Genomic DNA, 19,687 nt, shown 5'->3' with positions numbered 1-19,687 from the left:
CCAAAGTTGTTATAGTGAGACAAGGACAAAACCTTTGATACCTATGCCATCTTGGATTGGATATGATGAAAGAAAGATGATTTCCGGGGAAGGCACTTTTTTGTTTCTGAACAGCAACAGTCTATTACTTTAAGAGGTGATACAGTAAATACTATGCTGCCAGTCAGCAAGGTCTCAAAACTTAAACAGACATTGTGTAACTTCTCCTGTTATCTATTCAGGAAAATCGATTATTTCATTCAAAAGTATGTTTTTTTTTTAGTATATATTTTTTTGCCTTTTTGCCTTTATTGGACAGCACATAGTGAGATAGACAGGAAAGGGGGAGGCAGAGAGAGGGGGAATGACATGCAGGAAAGGTCCGCCTGACACGGGACTCGAACCGGGGACGCCTGCGCTGAGGACCGTAGCCTCCACATGGGACGGCCGCTTCACGCACCGCCCCCAAAAATATGTTTTTCATTAACCAGTAATCCCCCCCATCAGCAAACTGAAGTGTTCCTTTCAGCTCTGAATGAGCCGATCATTCATATCTACATGGAGCGGGTAAGCTCGGTGCTGCTGCCATGTGGTGTCTCCATGTTTTTACGTTCAGTGGCAGCGTGACGGTAGGAAACCACGGAAACTCAGCGGAGACACCGGAGCTGTCGGCTCTGGTCGAGGTGGCGTCTGTGAAAAGTCACCGCGGTAACGCAGTGATGCTGCATTCACGTGCAGTCGGGCAGACGGCCGTCGGTAACAAACCAGATGTCATTTTAGTCACAGAAGTCGAGAGAAAGCCGGTAAAACGTGGGTCAGGTAAACAATACCACATCGCCATGACAACATATTGTCACGTGTATTGTTTTGCCTAGTGCTGACGGACCACTTGTTAGAGGCTTGTTTATGCCGTTATGTGCAGCGGCTGTCGTCCGTCTGCCCAATTTCATGTGAAAGCAGCATGAAAAATACGATTGAGTTGCTTGCGATATAACCGCAACGCTAGATGGGAGTAGCCTAATTCCTACACAGTCTATTACTTTAAGAGGTGATAAATACTATAAAGCTGCCAGTCAGCAAGGTCTATCATATCAAAACTTAGGGGTGTATAGGAATAAAAAAAATCACAACTAGAATTTGCCCTCCCAGGTGATACCGATATGTGAAATGTTGGGTCTTGGCCCAAGGACTATAAGTCAAAACGGAGCACACAGCTGTCCTCGGTGTTAAAGTCTGTCACTTCATCACAAGAAGCGTACACTATTCTTACCGTTTAACCCTGCTGGGTTACAAACTTTATTAAACTTAAAACTTAAATTCGTGTGTCCACTGTTTTAATTATACCGGAATTTGAAACTGATGAAAACTCCATATCCTGCTACCGAGGAGAGGATAATTATGACTTAGTATCTCATAATTTCGATTTAGTATCTCATAATTATGATCTCATAATTTTTTTTTCCATGATCCCTTTCATGTAAAACACTTGTAGAGGTGTGCTATATGAATACACCTCTCATAATCTTGTATACCCTTTTTTATTTCTCAATAGAAATTTAGCCTGTCACTAAATCCTGTAGGCAATCTGGCCCATGTCAAGTGGCACCACAAAAAAGATTCAGCAGCAGTGCATCGTAAGAGAGCTGATTGTCAACAACATTATGAAGAAATGATTTCATGAATCAAAATTGACCCCCAAAAGATTCACAAAGGATGTCTCTTGCTCTGAAGTGAATTGCTTACGTTTATTGTCTGAATCACTACAAATACAAAAGATACAAAGAGGAAAAAACTAAAAAGTTGCAAGTACAGTAAACATGACTTGTTGCTTGTTTAGTTTTCCCAATTTCCACAAAGAGTTGGCAAAAGTGGTGCAATTGTGATGACAACACGACACCTTCATAGTGTGACATTCAGGAGTCAAATCCATTTGGACTTAAAGTAATCAGACACCAATCAGTTTGACAAGAATATAAAGAGACAGCTCTGCCTCAGCGTTGTTAGTGCTTTAGTCTTAACTTTGCAAATATTGGATACAGTTTCCTGAGAACAGTGAAATGCAGGAAGGATAAATAGGAGAATGTTGAAGTGGAAGCTGGAATAAGAAAAAAAGAAAAGCTTTTCTTCATGTGCCGTCATCTTGGCTGAGCGTGAACGGCATGTCGTCTTACACCATGAGGAGGGAGTGCACTCGCTGCAGCTGCTGCTGTGATAGGACGAGGCGGTGGACTTGTTCCTGTCCGCGGTTGCATGGAATGGAAACACGACCAACCAGCACCGTTCCTCCCTGCTTCTCTTCCTTGGCCTAAGAAACACCAGGTATGCACATATACGCTTTTACACATGTAAAATTATATCTTATTAGAACAACAGCAAAATTCTGAATGGAAAACCTTAACCTGTTACATCATAGCAGTGGAAGCTTTTACCTTGACAAAGGAGGAGACGGGGAACGTGGCAAAGTCAGAGGAAGCCTTTGCTCCGGGCTGGTAGGAGACTACGTGTTCAGCTACCTCGCCCTGAAACACAGGTTCACTAATGTTAGTTGTGCTCATGTCATCTTATTGACTTGTTAAAGGACAAGAAATGTGAACCTGAAGCTGACACCTTGAGTTTGTCCAGAGCATTGCTGAGGTTCTGCAGTCGGGCCGTCTGCTCCAGCAGCTGGGAACTGGCACTGACTGAGGAAACATGAGAGGAGAGAGAAACACTCAGGAGAGATCAGGCTCCGGAAAATGAAATTTGGCTAATAAAAAGCACTTTGTATTAAAAAGGTTCAATGAGTGCACACACACACACCTGCTGTCTTCCCCGTGATGTCCACCACTTTAAACTCTGCACTCAGCTTGAGCAGCGTTGCCAGCATTTGGTCAGTCCTGCGATAGATGCCGGTGTTGAGTCCCTCTGGAGGCATGGCTCCTTCTTTGGACACTTGTGGCAGTTTGGGGGGGCAGAGTGGAGGCAGGGAGGCCAGCTGGGCTCTCATTTTTTCTGCCTGTAAGCACACACACACTCCAGGTCAACACAGCCAGCAAAATACAACAATATAACCATACCAAGTCCAAACCAGTCTACCTTGAGTCTATTATTTTCATTCTTCAGGTGTTTGATGCCCAGTCTCTGAGCCTCAACCTGCTGCCTGAGGAGGGGGGAGTCCACCACCACCTGCACCGACCCCGCCATGGACGGAGGCACACCTGATGGAGGGAGGAGGAGGAGAGACATTAGATCAGGACACCCCGTGCCTCCTCTCTGACTGTGCTGTGTGTTTTTCCTCAGGATTTAGAGACTGTGTGATTGTTGTAGGAGTTATACACATTCTCTGTAATGGAGAACATGACTCACTCTCAGCTGGTTCAAACAGATTCTCATCAGGTAGAATTAGAGACCATCAAGTCTTTTATCTAACACCAGAAGGCAGCATTTAGATCTGTGAACAAAAAGTGAGGATAACCTCGCAGCAATTTACCTCCTCCAGATCCCTGAACAATGGAGGCGATTCCAGAGGCAGGTGCACCTCTGAGGCCTTCGATGGTCATCTTTGATTGGTTATTGATGCGCTGCTTCAGCTCTGCCTTCTCTGCCTCCAGCTGGTCGATATCAGCCTGAAGAGCATCCATAGTCTCCTCGAACTCCCTGAAGAGAGAGGAGGCAAGTGAGGAGGAAAATAAGAGGTAAACAAAAAAGGCCAAGTGACAGAAAGGAAAAAAGCGAATCTGCCCCCAGTGTTGAAACGTGTTCATTACGTCTGTTCAGGTTTCTCATGTATCTTACTTTTCTTTCTTCTTCAGCAGGTTGAGATTCTCGTCCAGTTTGGTCTGAATCTTCTCCACGCGTTCGTCAGCGTCTTTGGTGGAGGTGTCCAGCTTCTTCTCCAGCAGACTCAGCCGGACATTGGCCTCACTCAGCTCCTCGCCCTGAGGTAAAACAGGTACAGCCCCATCAGTTCCACCTGCCCTGGGTATTTTAAACTGAAAGGCTTGTTTACAAAACTTTATTCTCGGTCACATTTTGCAGGTGTTTCCATCACTGTCTTACCTTGATCTTGAGGGACTTCTTGACCTCCTTGATGACCATCTCTCTGTCTTCTAGTTTGACTCCCAGACCCTCGGCGTCGGTGATCTCGGCCCTGACGGTGGCTGCTCTCGTGTCCACAGGAGGAGTCTGAGAACACAGAGGGGAATGTGACCACAAAGTGAGAACCGACAGAGTCATGTGGTGCGTGCGATTGGTGTGAAAAAGCAAAGGCCTCCAAATACCTGGCCCTGTGGTTTGTCAGCATCGTACTCTCCTTCCTGCATGGCTGTGGCCATCTTGTTCATAGTAGCAATGACGGAGCTGCAGGACTGACGCAGGCACTCGGGCCCACTCACACCATGGGAGCCGTATACCTTGGTGGAGAAAAGATGTTAGCCATAGATTTTTTTAAAAAGAAATAAAGAAAACCCCACAAAAACATCCAACAACTGGAAAGCATCTATCTACACCCACTCATGCAAAATAAATGCTCCTAAAGCGAATTTTCCTGTTATTTCAGCCAGCTGCTGAGTGAGTGACAGCATCTTTCATAGCTTCTCATCAGTGAGCGTCAGCTGAGTGACAGTAGGCTACCTGCTCCACAGCCTTGCAGGCCACGTCCTCCACCTTGAGAGCGTGGAGACCTTCCTGCTCTGCCAGAGAAGCCACCATCTGAGCTCCAGCTGCAGCCACCTCCTGCAGCACGGCCACCACGCGGGTCAGCTGGCGCCTGCACTCTGTCAGCGTCTCTGATACCTGCCAGATGAAGTTCAATAATTATTGAACAGCAGCTCAGATATACAAGAGAAAAAAATGACGAAAAGAGCATATGTGTGTATGCTTTTTTTAATACCGGAGATCCAAAATTGAGAGCAGCAGGAACTCCAACCACATCTGTTCCGGGCATGCGGCGGCGGATCTTCTTACAGAACTGTTTGATGTCGGAGCAGGAAGTGTCCAGGTCCTTCAGGAGCACAGTGAAACCGGAGCTCTCCTGACCTGCTGCCAGGAACGCCCGCAGACGGGCCACCTCCACTCCCATACAGTCCAGGGCACTCTGGGTAAACTGGAGGTGAGAGGGCGACATGGATACAGTTAGGAAACGCTGCCTGCTGCTATACTTCTGCTGCTATGCTTCAGCTGGTTCAACAGAAACACACTACGCTTCTAGTACCTTGATGTGGTCGGCCAGCTGCACTGTGCAGTCCTCAGTGTGCTCAGCCAGGTGGACGCTGTACAGTTGCTGCAAAACAAAACAGTCACTCATTAATAATTAAAACACATCTGGATAGATTTTGAAGACTGATGCCCTTCCATTTGTTCAGAAGGTCTTAAATATAAAGCTTTCGTTACCTGATAGTACTTGATGGCCTTTGTCAGCGGCTCCACCTGAACCGTCTCGTCGAGCTGGTCTTTATGCAGCAGGTCGATGAAATAATCCAAGGAGCGTTCATGGAAGCTCATTTCGGAGTAAAGTGTTCCCATCCGCTTAAAGACCTCCACACCGCAGCTGTTCAGAGCCCTGCAGCAGGAAAACACACAGGATCAGTTTTGTTACTAAAGTTTACATGATCACACAGCAACCAGTTCTAATCATTCTAGACCGATCCAATATTTTTGAATAGTGGAGAATCTACTCCTAATCAGTGTTGGGCACGTTCCTTTTAAAAAGTAATTTGTTCTAGATACTGGTTACTTTCCCCAAAAAGCCACTGAATTACTACATTATAAAAGTAACTAATTACCAGGAAAAGTAACTATTGCGTTTTAAAATAAAATGCTCAAATATGTCAAATGATTTTTTTAGGTTTTGTTTTAGGTTGTTTTTTTCTCACATTAAACCTATTTTAAACCTAATTTATTTATCATTGTAACTTTGTAATATATTTATTAGAAATATTGGTCTTTTCTGAGTTTTCTAGTGATGTTTCTTGTAATTTGTAATTTTGTTCAAGTACATGCAAATGTACTTTGATTTAAAGCAGAAGTAAGCGATATTTTTGTGTTACTATAAGTATAGTAATAGTAATAGTTATATCTTCCGACAGCAATCACTTACATAGAGTGTTTGGACTGAAACACGGGTCTGTCAGTCACTCTGCTCTGCTCTGAGCCGAGGAGAAAACTTTTCTCATATCCTACAAGTTTTATCCAATGAGGAGAGAGAATGGCATGAAGGGCTGTGTGTGCAGCCAAGGGATGCGCGTGAATGTGGTGACGTAGGGACGAGGACTGTTATGGTGCGTTCAAGGCAACCCGTAATTAGTGTTTTTCCGACCTGTGAAGTCGTACCAGTTCGATCTGGTACGAGTTCACAGGTCAGAAGTTACGAGTGGCCGTTATAGTGACTTTCACCGGTAAAACAGGTCGGAAAAACACGAGTGGGTTGCCTGGAACACTACAAAGTCGTAAGTTGTGACTTGAAGCTGTAATTTACGGTTTCAAAAGCCTGCCTGGAACGCAGCATTAGCCAAAACGACCGGATCGCTTACTTCTGCTTTAAACAATAAAATGGACAGGACTCTGACTCTCTAAAGGCATTGTAATGGGGGAAACAGTAACTTTTTGGATTACTCCTTACTGAAAAAGGAAGTGCTGTTATTTTAAAAAGCCATTATTCCCATCACTGCTCCCAATACCCCAGCAACAATCTATCCCTGGTGTGTTAGTGTTGAAGCTGCAGTGCGTACTGTTCGTATTTGTGCAGCGTGGCCTGCAGCAGGTTGAGGGAGTACACCAGCCCCGAGGCAAAGCTGCGCTGTTCTCCTGGCGGTCCTCTGAGCTTCGTCCCCTGCTCCAGGTTGCCGTGCAGGTCAAACTTCTCTTGGGCCTGTTTACTGATGAGCTCAGCCTGTCAGGGACAAGGACACCATCATCTGTTAGTAACACACACACACAAAAAGCAGAGCACAACAGTGGGAATCCAGAGGAAGTCTCCTGCAGCTCCGTACCTTGCAGATGAGCCTGGGGATGAGCAGAAGGACCAGTATGCAGTCGTGGTCTCCACCGTGACGGAGGAAGGACTCTGGCATGAAGGAGGTGAGCAGGGACACCTGTCTGTTGGACTGGGCCACTTCCATTTTCCTCAGCTCCATCTCAATGGCCTGGAGACACAAGTTATTAGTGAGGGAGAAAAAGATCACACCAATCCAGAAAGTGTAAAACTGATACATTTCGGCAAATATTACTGGTGAGCAGTAAAAAAAAAAATGTAATGAATAAGAAACCTCCAACAGCAGTGGAATGGATAGAAATAGTTAAAGAAATTTACACTATGGAAGAATGACCCTCTCTCTGAGGTGTAAATACGGGAGGAAATGGAAAAATTATTTAAACCTATCATGATTTCTTTTCTACCTGTAATGTAATCTTTATTTCTATTTTTATTTAATATTATTGTTGTTATTATTAACCCCCCCCTCCACCCCCTTTCCTCTTCTGTACTCTAAATTGGGTCGAGAGATGATGGAGTTATGACCGACTCAAAGACATTGACACTGTTGTATGTAACCAATGATATCTTTTATTTGAATGATCTTACATTGCACTACGTATGGAACCTGAATGTTAAGCTTCTCACCTGACATATGATGACCCTGTCTGTTGTCTTGTTATGTTATGTCTGTTTTATTTGTACTGTGTTTATTAAATGTAATTTTATTTCTTTGTGGACCATGTAATGGGACTACGGATGGAAATGAGCTCTTTAGCTAAATCTGGCATATTTACATCAAGTAATTGTTTTTGTACGTTCACGAATATGTCCCATTTCAAGTAAACTAATAAATGAAATGAAAAAAACATAAAAAATTTAAAAACTAAAAAACTGATCCATTTGAACCACTCTGCGTCTCCTACCTTGGCGTAGGCCTTGGTCTCTGCAAACTTGATCTTGAAGTCGAACAGCTCTGCGGGAGGTTGCTGGACTTGTTCAGCGTTAGCGTTCTGCTGGCTGATCAGATCCCTGTTGGCGTCCTAATGAAGAAGCACATGTGTCATCAGGACATCCACTTTAACAGAAGCCAAACTGTTGGGAGTAACAGTGGATGAAACTTTGTCTTGGTCAAATCATATCAATAATATAGTGTCTAAAATGAGTTACAATATCTCTAATATTAGAAGAATCACCTACCTGCTGAATGAATCAACTGTCAAACTATTAATTAATTCCTTAGTTCTGTCGCATCTGAATTACTGCCCAACAGTTTGGTCCAGTGCCTCAAAGAAAGACCTTTTTAAACTGCAGCTAACTCAAAACAGGGCAGCACGCCTTGCTCTGCGGTGCTCTATCAGAGAAAGTGTCATGAGTATGCACAAAAGTCTCACATGGATGCTGGTGGAGGAGAGACTGGCTTATAGTCTTATAATGTTTTTGAGAAAGACTTATACTTCACATAAACCTGTTTCTTTGTTTTTACAACTTCATCCGACAAATGTGAAACATAGTTATAGCACTAGACAGGCCTCAGGAAACAACTTCACCTTGCCTTTACCTAGAACCAATGCACTCAAAAGGTCGGTTATGTATAGAGCTGTAGCTCACTGGAACAGTCTCCCCTCACACTTGATCACAACCACGGGAATGTCCAGTTTTAAAATCAGGGATGCAAACAGCGCGCCGAAAAGCGAAACTCGCTTTTTTCATGACCAATTAGGTGACTTGTGTGAATCGCTCAGATCCAAAGAGTTTTTTTTTTTTGAGGTGGTGGGGGGGGGGGTCTCAGCGTCTCAGCGTCTCAGCTGGGGTCAGTAAAATGTTTTTCTAACAGGCTGACAGTGACAATCACGTGAAACTGAGGCGAACTCATTCATGGTTGTCTCTGATTATACTGATAACAGCCGACCTCCAATGTAGACGCGCAACATGCGCGCTCGTTACCCAAAGCGGCGCGTAGCCGCGTGCAGTCGGTGCGACGGCGCCGCCGTTTTTCCCCCCGTGCATGTCCGTTGCTGTGTCAGGCAGGTGTTTCCCACGGAGCTCTGCCCCGTTTCCGAGGTGAAGGAGAGACGTCGCCTCCGCGATGTAGAATGTGTTCAATTAAAGTGAAACTAACACATTATTTATATGTCCATTACACACTGAATGAAACATCCCATGTCTTTTATTTATTCAGTTTATTTTAATAGTAATAATTGTGACTAACATTCAGTGAAGACCTAAAAATCAGTATCTCCAAAATTGAAACATTGCAAAGGATTTTTTTTAAGCATTTTTAATATAGAAATGTTGGCCTCCTGAAAACTATGTCCATCTATATGCACTCAATACTTGGTTGGGGTTGAACTACTGGAAATTGAAATGGACTTTTCCATGATATTGTAATGTAATTATTTGTTAATGGTGAGCACCCCCCCCCCCCCCCAGTTCCTCTCTTTTTTGGTCCTGACCCGTTTGCATCCCTGTAAAATGAAACTGAGAGAAGCTGTGTTTCGTCATAATATTATATTGCAATAGATTACTACTATATTAGGCAATCATGTCAAGTTGAATTCAAGCATGTTATTACACCTGTGTTGTACATTTATTTATGCTTTAGGTTATCTCATATGTATACTCTTCTATAATCATGTAACTATTTTATAATCATGTAAAAAAAAAAAAAAAACTATATTACTCCTCTTGATCATGTCATGTATATAATCATGTAACTATTTGATAATCATGTAATCATCCTCTTGATCGTATTAACTTATTCACATTGTACTACTTAATATGCATTTTTATAATCTTGTTTAGGAGAAATGATTTCATGTAATTTTTTTTATTTTTTCTTCTTTTCTTTTGTACAAACTCTGTATTGTTGTGTTTGATTTAATGTGGACCCCAGGAAGAATAGTCTGCATCATTATGCAGACTAATGGGGATCCAAATAAAACAATAAACAACAATAAACAATAAACGTCAAGCCCACGTCCTGCTCTGCCTTCTCTCCACCCACCTGCAGCCTGGTGGTCAGGTCTCTGTACTTGGTGATGGTCTGCTGGTAGTCGGCCAGAGTCTCCTGGGCAGCCTCCACCCTCTTGTCGGCCTCTCTGACCTTGGCACCGCTCAGGTCCAGCTGCTCCCTCAGCTCCATTTCTGTCTCCCTGCCGTTTTCCTGGAGCTCGTCGTTCATCTCGTTGATGGCCTCCTATTGGAGCAGCAAGAAACACAGGACTTTGTAAAGGATCTGCACCATCATGTTAAAGATTTACTCAATGAGTAAGTAAAGTAAGTACATGAGATTGTAATCTGGATCTTTTCTTAAATTGGAATTATAGTGGAAATACTTGCACATTATGAAAATGATTTACTGGATGGAGAACAGAACCTTGTGAGGCTGCACTCACCAGATCAGTGACAGTTTCTCTCAGCTCTCTGACTTTCTCCTCCAGGTCCAGGTTCCTCTCAGTCAAAGTCTCAACCATCTCCTCTGAGCCCAGAGCAGCATCCACCTGGTACAAGTACACACACACACAGTTAACTTCTGTCCATGCTTCTTTTAAAGCAGCAGCGGTTGTTCATAAACAGATGTCCCCCCTGACGTTACCTGTTCTTTCAGTTCATCGATAGTGGCCTCGCCCCGTCTGACGTCCTCCTGCAGTTTTTCCTTCTGAGTCCTCAGCGTCTCCAGCTCGGTGTTCTTCTTCTCCATCTGCTTCTGCAGCTTCACGTGCTCCTGTTTCTCTGAAGACGACAGGTCGCGCATCCTGAGGAGGGACAAGAAAGTCAAAACCATCTTTTTATTGATTGCTGACAACCTGTGAACTGCTTTTACTTCGACACCTTTATTTTTACAATTCTGGAAGACATGAGAACAGCCCAGGGGCCTCATTTATAAACGCTGCGTACGCACAAAAGAAGGCGTACGCCACCTTGTAAGCAACTTTTGGGATTTATAAAAAACAAACTTGGCGGGAGAATGTGCGCAGCTCCACGGCAGCTCTGACCCTGCCGTACGCACAAAATCTGGAGAAACGGCAACACTAACAGCAGAGGGATGAAATCAAAGAAAATATGTGAAATTGATACATTTGTGTCAAATAATCAAATATTGCCTTAATCATATGAAGGATATATTGGCAAAAACGAAGAACGAGGCATAATTTATATTGATAATTTCGGATTCAGATAGAGAGAGAGATGTAATTTATTGAAGCACTAAAATAATTTCACACACGTGGAAGTACCGACCCGGACCAACCAGCCCATTCGAACGCGCTGGTTCGGGTAAACAAAAGACTCGGTGCAGGTCGCACCATGGACTTCCTTTTTTCTTTCTTTTTTATATTGTAATGTAAATATATAAATCACATATGTGTTGTTTATTATGAAATGGACTGAATCGGCGCTGATGCATCAGCCTTTCTTTTTTTTTGTTCGAGAGAATTGATGCTGGTGAGTCCGGCCACAGCACATGGAAGTCGGAACCTGCTCGTGGGCTTCTCATAATAAACCAGTAGGTCCGCTCGCCCCGGAGTCTCCCGTCCCCCTCATGCCACATGAGCCACTGCGCGTCTTTACGCATTGTGAGTGTGAGTGAGGGAGAGTTATTAATATCCAACCATCACTTAATTTTCTGAACAGCTAGAGGTGGGCGCTGGGAGGAGAGGGGGGGGGGGGGGGGGGGGGGCACAGTGACTGTGAAAGACGCACAGTGGCTCATGTGGTGTGAGGTTTATGATGAGCAGCACACGAGCTGGTTCATACTTCCTTGTGCTGTTGCCAGACTCACCAGAATCAATTCCTCCGAACCAAAAAAAAAAAGTGTGTCCAACCGGCCCAGTATTTCCACGTGTGTGAAATGTATTTCCTAGGCTCTTGTACCCCCTTTTCCGCCATCTATTGGTTCATTTGGTATGAATGAATATTCATCAAGGGTGTTCCCTGACCTTATATAGGCACCGTATGGGCGGGGTGAAGTGCTTTTTCACGTGCGCCAACTTTAGTATTGATTGTAATTTATAAATGGAAACAGGCGTAGGACATGCGTGCGCAAACTTTTATAAATCCGAAAGTTTTTGTGCGCACGCATTTCCTATGTTTCCTCCGTACGCCGCCTGCATCTTTCCTACGCATTTATAAATGAGGCCCCTGGAGTGGTTATTTTAAAAGATGTGCAGTTCCTGTATTTTCCCATAAACGTCATAACAAGTAAATGTTAACATTGACCGACCTGACCAGCGCCTCCTTCAGTCTGCCATTCTGTTCCTCCAGCTGTTTGACGTGGTAACTTGAGGCAGCTCCATCTGAGCCTGCGGCAGAAAACAAAAAGTCACCACACTGAAGAAAAGGATGACAGGCAGACAGAAAGAGGGAGAGACAAACTCTCTCGATCTGGTGGCGTGCGTACAAACCTTTCTCTGAGATCTCATGTCTGAGGATCTCCAGGTCCATGGAGAGCTCCTCCACCTTCTCTTTCAGCGTGTCCACCTCCACCTGCAGCGACTCGGCCCGCTCCTCGGCCATCTCTTTGTCCAGCGTTGCCATCTCGATGGCGTCTGCGGTGTCTGACATCTCCTCCATGTAGCGGTCCTTGGCCTCCTGCGCCTCACGGGCTTCCTGGGATTTGGAGGCACAAAATCACCCTTAAGCTTTAGAAAGATGTTCATGGGGACACTGTAGCTGCTTCTTTTATTCTCACACAACTGTATTCATTTCTTTTTTTCCCCCCGCACTGTATTTGATTAGTTACTCAGATGAATGATCAGCGCCTCATTTTTACCTTCTTGGCCTCCTTGAGTTGTTTCTGCAGGTCGGCCTGTTGCTCCTGCATTTTGTTCTTCCATTCCTGAAGCTGCTCCAGCTGGATCTTGTGTTTTTCAAGCTCTTTCAGCTTGGCCTTGTCCTCCGTCCGCTTCATCTTCAGAGTCTCCAGCTTCTCCTCCAGGTCCTTCACCTGAGCCTTCAGTGATTCCTCCTCCTGAGACGGAAGACGAGAGAGCAGGAGGGTGAAACGGGTTAGTCAGGTAAGAGATCCTGCAGTTGAATGTGCAGTTTACCACATTTAAAATGACATCCATCCTTTTTTGCAAGATTTTGATTTGAAGTAAGGAACCATAATAAAATTGCAGATTGTGTCCCATCACCAAAACCCCAAATTAATACAAAGAGAGGAAATAACGTCAAGTTAAGTGAATTCAACCTCTGAATTCACTGCTCCAACAGGAAACTCACACAATCTTTAACACACAGTGTGCTTCAGTATTTCATTCAGGGTCTTAGAGAAGTTAAACCATGCATCATCACCATGAAATTCACTGTGAGGGGATTATAAAAACCATCATGGAGTATTGAGAAGGTGTTTTTTCCCCAGTGATGTTATGAGTTAGTTAGTGAACACATGCCAGGTATCACCAGCATGCATGTATCCAGTAGAAAACTCTACCTGTTTGGACATAGCAGGTTCCACCTGGTCGAACAATGACAACATGGATGAAATGTGACAAACTCATTAAAATGAGAAAAACGATGGAAAACAGAAACAGAACGATGGAGACGTCACATTCTGATGAAGCTGGACGTACTGAAGATGAACCACACATCTTTTGTGCTGGTGATATAGCGATGAAATTCATATTAAAATATTATGTATTCTTAGTATAGGTGCTTTTTTACGGTGGCAGAGAACCGCCATTGCTGCAAATAAAAGAAACACCACTGCAAATTAAAAAAAAAAACGCTGCAAAAAAAGAAAAGAAACGCAGCAGCATTTGAAAAAAAACCAAAAAACAAAACGCTGTTCTCACATAAAAAACACCTGTGCATTGGCAATAATAGTCCTCAGTAATTCACTTCTGTTGTGGCTTTTTTATTTGCATCGTTGCTTTTTTTATTTTATTTGCATCGCAGCGTTTCTCTTTATTTGCAGCCGTGTTTCTTTTTCTTTGCAGCGTTTGTTTTTATTTGCTGCTTTTTTTTAATTGCAGCTGCAATGTTTTTAGTCTTTTGCAGTAGCGTTTCTTTTTAGTTGCAGTTTTTTGTTGTTGTTTTTTGCAGCGATGGCGGGTCTCGGCCACTGTAGCTTTTCTGTCAGTGACCCACCTTGCTGGGGGTGGCCGGGACTTGAGCCGCGGCTGCTGCAGGTGACCCGCCGGGCTGAGGGACGACAGGAGCTCCCAGCGCGCCCTGGTGGGAGGACAGGCCCGCCTCGCTGACATCACCAGACAGAGAGGTGGACAGACTCTCACGAGACGCCTGTTGGCAAAGGACGACAAATGTCAGCGTAAGATGAGAAGGAGGGGATGAGATGAAAGAGAGGAGGAAAAGAGTGAAAGAAGAGGTGAGTTAAACCAGTGCAGTTATGCAGGTATTTCTGTGGTGTAAAGTGACTGTCAACACACTATCCTGCTAAACAGTAACCACACAATAATGTCATTAAATAATATATTGATGCATAATCCTGAACAAAGCATTTCCCCTCTCCACCTTTTCTCCTATCACTAATGTTTTCCACCAGGGTGACTTTATCTGCATCATGAAGAACTACACAGTCAGTCACCCACATTTAGTGAGTCAACATTTCACCGCTCCCCGTGAGGTGACAGTTGAAGTACTGGAATATGAGGCGTCATACCACGAGGGACTGGCCGGGGCGGCTGGCGGAACGTACCAACAGGGAGGGGAGGGAGGTGGCAGGGGTGAGCCGTGGTGTGCTCCACTGCCACAGTGTGATCATAGAGACTGTGTTAGGACTCTCAATGGCTATTTATAAAACTCAATGCACACCAATGACTTTTTTTTCTTTTTTTAAAACAACTTTGAAAGATGAACGTTACAACCAAGCACACGCTGCAATGTGTGTGTGTTTTTCATACTATGGCATTTATAAAAATGACAGTAAAGTAAGTATTTCTGATATATAATACGTAATACAACATGTTTTTATTCTAATTTCAATATAGATCAGGATTCGGTGGAAAGCACTTCACAAGTATTTTCTCTCAAATAAAGAGGGAAACCCAGTGCTGTGTATAAAGCTTTTCCATCCTATACTGGACTGTATCATATTTCATTTATTTAAAATGAAAAAATACCAGCACCTAAACCAACCACTGCTAAGTAAAAGGGCCACTGTCAGCTATTCTTCAAGCAGCTGAGAGAGAGCCACCTGCTATAGTCCAACTGTGCAGCTCAGATTAGTCTAATACTGTGTGAAAGCTTTCAAACAGCTCAAAGTTCCCAAAATGATGATGAAACTGCAGAATGGAATCAGGTAGAGGCAGAAATGTTGGTAAGTGGGGGATGTACTGTATAATTATATAGTATTTACACCATAACTGTAATCTTAACATTTCAAACTGAGATCAGTGAGCAGTCAAAAGAATGTCCTTATCATACTAGACAAAAATGCATGGCTTGTTGAATTCAAGATGCTTGGAGCTGTGTCCTTGACTCTACTTGGCTCAGAACAGAAAAGCTTTCCACAGTTAACTGCTGTTTTAAATCACTGTGTTTTGATGCCTTTTGACCCCTCCTGTCTGCTGTAGACAAGCTCACCTTGGCAGAGCGGCGGGTAGAAGACTGGAGGAGAGGGTTGGACATACACGCACAAACGCGCACACACACACACACACAGATATGCACACACACATACGTGTCCAGCGGGAAAGCAAGGTAAGAGATCAGTAGCACATCAGAAGCATATCCACCATTAGTTTATATCCACTCATCATAGCTTTGAGGGCTGCATGCACCATTTCACACCATTTTGGAAAAATAGTTAATGTTGATGTCTCAAGGCACGGCAGGGAATACAATGTGAATTCATGCAATAAAAAATAAACCAATGGCAAAAGTCTGAACTGAGCTGTGAGGCCCAGAGGGATGACAAAGACACCAACATGACCTGAAGAGTCCCGGTACTGGACGATTCACCAGAATAAAAAAAATACTGGTATATAGAATAAAGTGAAAAAGCATCTGGTGAAAACAAATATGGTGGAAATGACATCAGTAAGAGGTGATGTCTTCATGTCCCATGCAACATGTGAAAGGGTCACATCAATGCAAAACATGCGTCGCCTTATTAGTGTGATCAGCACCAACCAAGCCAAAGCAAACATAAAATTAAATATTTTTTTTCTACCTTCTTAACATTCCCTGGAGTCTGCAAGAAGTATTCAGAGAAACACTGATAAGACAACATCCCAAAAAGCTAAAAACAGAGACTCACACTCAAAGAGAAGAGGAATTTAGAAACATCAGCTCTGATCAGGAACAGTCTCAGAGAGATGGTTTGTACATGTCACAACTCTTTGAATTGTTGATTTAGTTTCAGATGTCATTAAGTGCACATATTAATCTGAAGGAATCCAACCTCCATCCAAGCCTAGTGATGGAAACAACAAATGGCAAATGAAACGAATGCGGTGAGGAGCAGGTGATGGTTTCCTACCTGTTTGGATGTTCTGGGAGTCTCAGGAATATCTGGAGGAAACAAATGAAGAATTTGTGTTATTATTATTATTATTATTATTTACTGTTAGTAATATTATCTATTTTTAGGTGCTGCATTCTTAACACCATGACTGTGGCCCGGGCTCACCTCTGTGTCTGGGTATCTTGGCAGTGCTAGACTCAGGAGTATCTGGTGAAGTGGCACTGGAGTCTTCCACCACCTGGATCTGTACACACAGACACACACAGAGCTGTCATCAGGATAACACACAACAACACTGATGGATGGAAGCAGGAACAAGCAAATGCTCCTTTGTATTAGGAGTAAATACTGGAACGGAAATTATATCATCCTATATAACTACAGTCCTTTTCATTCATAATACACAGGATGTGTTGGTCTTATTAGAAATATTCCACCTGACTAAATTATCTCTTATGTCTTACTGAAACACTTCAAGACAACACACACACATTATTCTATCAAAGCACATTGATGTGACTGACCTGCGACTGTCTCACAAATATCCCATGGTTTTCCTCGCAGGTGAAGTAGCGTTTCCCCTGCACGGTGCCATCGTTCTTGCCTTTAGCTTCATCCAGTATGACACCCACCCATTTCCCAGAGGCAAAGAGGGTGGCGCCGATGTAGGCGACGGTCCCACGCTGACCCTTCCCCGTCACCTCTACCACAGAGCCAATCTAGGAGAGAGAGGTGGAGACCGGAGGAAAACAGACCATGAGTCACTGTACACTAGTTACATTGTGCACTGGTTGACTTTATTTCTTTCTATTTCTTTATTTCTTTCTTCTTGTCTTATGTCTGTATTGAGAAGTGACCTACCTTTGGAGGTTTACCACTCTCCACTGAACCTGAGCTGCTCATCTTGCTGATCAGGGGGCTGGTCAGCTGGAGGATTGAGATGAATATACATGTGCAGAAGTAGGTAGAAAGAGGAGAAAGCATGTGGACGTTTAGTTACTGGTGAGAATGAGCAGTAAGGTGAGAGACACTGAAGAGGGAAGGTCAGATCATTACAAACCAGAGAATCTCTTGTTTGAATTTCATGATTCATAAGACATGATATGTTTTTATGTCATATCTAATATTGGTTAAATGGACGCAACTTAGTAGGAGTATGTATGACAGGGTGGTTTAATATTGTCTGCAAGACAAACGCTAAATAGCTGCTAATTGCTAACTGAATTGTTTTATGAGTAACAGTAATGCCCCTAATTCCCCCTGGTCCGGCTATTTAGGGCACTTTTCGATTCCCAAAAATGTTCAGTGAGTCCTAAGGTCACAAAGCACAGGAACACATTGACGCAGCCAGTCATATGTCCTGGACCACAATGGACTTCTTAATAAACAAGGCATATCTCTGCCTTGCTCACACAAAGATGCTCTTGTAGGAGAAACTAGGACTGCGGTACAGTCTAATCCTTTAATGAAGCTGTTAAGACATGTGAATTCATGCTGCCTCGCAGCATTGAACCAGAGGGCAGAAAACTGGATCCAAAGGTTTATCACAGCTCTATTTCCAAAGCTGTGACATGGGATTTTGTTAGTTAGAGAGAAGCTGAGAGTTTCACAGAATCTTTTGCAGTACTTCTTTAGTTCAACAGGAACAAATGCTCGTCTATGGGTTAAACACAGGGACAATAACAACATCTTCTCTATAGGATCATTTTGTTTACCCAAATCATGTAGTTATAGCCTACATTTTATCTGATGAGGTCATAATACTGTATGCACCAGGGGACTGAATCCTACATCCACTTTATGGTGAGTCTAAAACTTTTTTAAAAACTTAAAACTTGTTTGTTTATTTATTTATTTTTTACAGTTGAAGCCAGTAATGTAATATAAGAACTTCTACTGATCAAATAAGCATTAATATACCATATAAAACATAATTCCATGTTTACTGCCCATGTTACTCACCCTGGGGGTATACGAATGCCGCCTGTTCATATTGATTGTTAAAAGTTAAGACCTCCAGTTAAAAAAGATACGACTCCAGTGTTATTTTTCATCTACTTTCCCACAACTCTCCGGAGAGAGGACAAACCCTGAGTGGGGTTTCAGGGAGGGACCAGAGTGGTCCATCACAACACGTCACAGCTCATTTGAATTTCGAAAAGGAGGGTAAACCTGAGCTGCTGTGTGTTTAATAAGAAATACACGTGGAAGTTGGCATTATAATTCACGTGAAGCCACGTCAATGTTGTTATGGGATCATCAATATACTCTCCTACGTTTATATGAATAACTATATCTCAATTTAAATGTAAAATCCTGAACGGAAATTGTTGTTTTTCCCTCATATGCAATATATCGCTTTATTTTTGTAGGTTGTATAGTAATACTAAAAACGCTGTACAAAAATACTCATAGCATAACGTTATATCAACAATGAGCTCGTTCACTCGTCCAGTTACCAGCTGACAAACAAAAGCTAACGTTAGCTAGTTGGTCTTCGTTAACTGTTATTATTTGCAAGAACAGGTGCTAAATTGATTAAATCCTTGTTTTAATTCAGTCATAATAACACAGTATAACAGATGAGTGTAATACTACATGATTTAACAGCTGTGTGGTTAACAGATGGACAAAGCCGACAGGGAGGCACAAACAAAATAAACCTAACGTTACTTCTGCTGCAACGTTACTGCATAGTTAGCCTTAGCAACACTTAGTCACACTGACAGGCAAAGACAAACGGGTTTTAGATTAACTCATCTTGTGCTTTGCTTCTCCTTTTAGGTTTAGTTATATACCAGGATCTAAATAAAGGCTAGGTTAGCCCTGTAGCTAATGTTATCGTTATTTATTGGCCAACTGGGCGTACAACGTTAGCAAGCAGGCTAAAGTCAATGAGAGACGTGCTGTTCAGAAGCTAACAGAGGACAGCTGCATACTGTGATTTAACTCACCTGGCCAACACAGAGATTCCTGTCTTTAAATGTAGCACTGTGGGATGTTCATACAGACAAACAGTAATCCTCTGTTGTTAATTTTCGGCTACCTAGCTTGGAAATCCAGTTGTCTGACAGGTCACTTCCGGTGGCCTGACAGTCCACAGCTAGTGGGGAGGGGGAGTTAGCGCCCCTAGTGGCTGCGCCCACTGTAATTAAAACCTTTGGGCCTGAGGCAGAGCAGGGTTTTGCCTTTCAGCGTTTGTTCATTTACATTTTCTTTAAGTTGGCCTTCTTCTTCTTCTTTAGGACTTACGGTTATAACTTAAGTTGTCTTTTTGCCCTCTAAGGACAACTTGGGAAATAGAAAAAACAAACAACAGAACATGTATA

At 43.2% G+C, this 19,687-nt stretch overlaps 1 protein-coding gene across 13 annotated transcripts; it reads right to left on the bottom strand.

The window, feature by feature from the left end:
* Positions 1 to 1,703: 1,703 nt before the first annotated feature.
* On the bottom strand, positions 1,704 to 19,449 carry LOC146969506 (dynactin subunit 1-like). 13 transcript variants are annotated; one of them, XM_085759630.1, is made up of 32 exons: positions 19,313 to 19,449; positions 17,220 to 17,285; positions 16,883 to 17,077; positions 16,524 to 16,602; positions 16,374 to 16,405; positions 16,065 to 16,085; positions 15,476 to 15,499; positions 14,553 to 14,636; positions 14,021 to 14,173; positions 13,365 to 13,388; positions 12,702 to 12,899; positions 12,334 to 12,538; positions 12,153 to 12,231; positions 10,527 to 10,686; positions 10,327 to 10,431; positions 9,936 to 10,127; positions 7,855 to 7,971; positions 6,948 to 7,100; positions 6,687 to 6,847; positions 5,350 to 5,518; positions 5,171 to 5,239; positions 4,850 to 5,062; positions 4,591 to 4,752; positions 4,239 to 4,370; positions 4,018 to 4,143; positions 3,754 to 3,896; positions 3,449 to 3,615; positions 3,055 to 3,176; positions 2,779 to 2,974; positions 2,587 to 2,660; positions 2,409 to 2,498; positions 1,704 to 2,284 (listed from the first exon to the last, which is right to left on the bottom strand). In XM_085759630.1, the coding sequence occupies exons 2-32, from the start codon at positions 17,259 to 17,261 to the stop codon at positions 2,147 to 2,149; spliced, it is 3,825 nt and encodes a 1,274-aa protein (XP_085615756.1). In that variant the 5' UTR covers positions 17,262 to 17,285; positions 19,313 to 19,449; the 3' UTR covers positions 1,704 to 2,146. The 13 variants fall into 13 exon arrangements, with proteins under 13 accessions (XP_085615756.1, XP_085615755.1, XP_085615763.1 ...); XM_085759629.1 differs by lacking the exon at positions 19,313 to 19,449 and adding an exon at positions 18,321 to 18,398; XM_085759637.1 differs by lacking the exon at positions 14,553 to 14,636.
* Positions 19,450 to 19,687: the final 238 nt, after the last annotated feature.

Source organism: Trachurus japonicus, chromosome 18 (genome assembly GCF_045865225.1).
Source record: "Trachurus japonicus isolate A0001 chromosome 18, Traja_1.0".
Lineage (NCBI taxonomy): Eukaryota > Metazoa > Chordata > Actinopteri > Carangiformes > Carangidae > Trachurus > Trachurus japonicus.
Note: the sequence above shows the minus strand (reverse complement) of the source record. Positions and strands in the feature narration are given on the sequence as shown.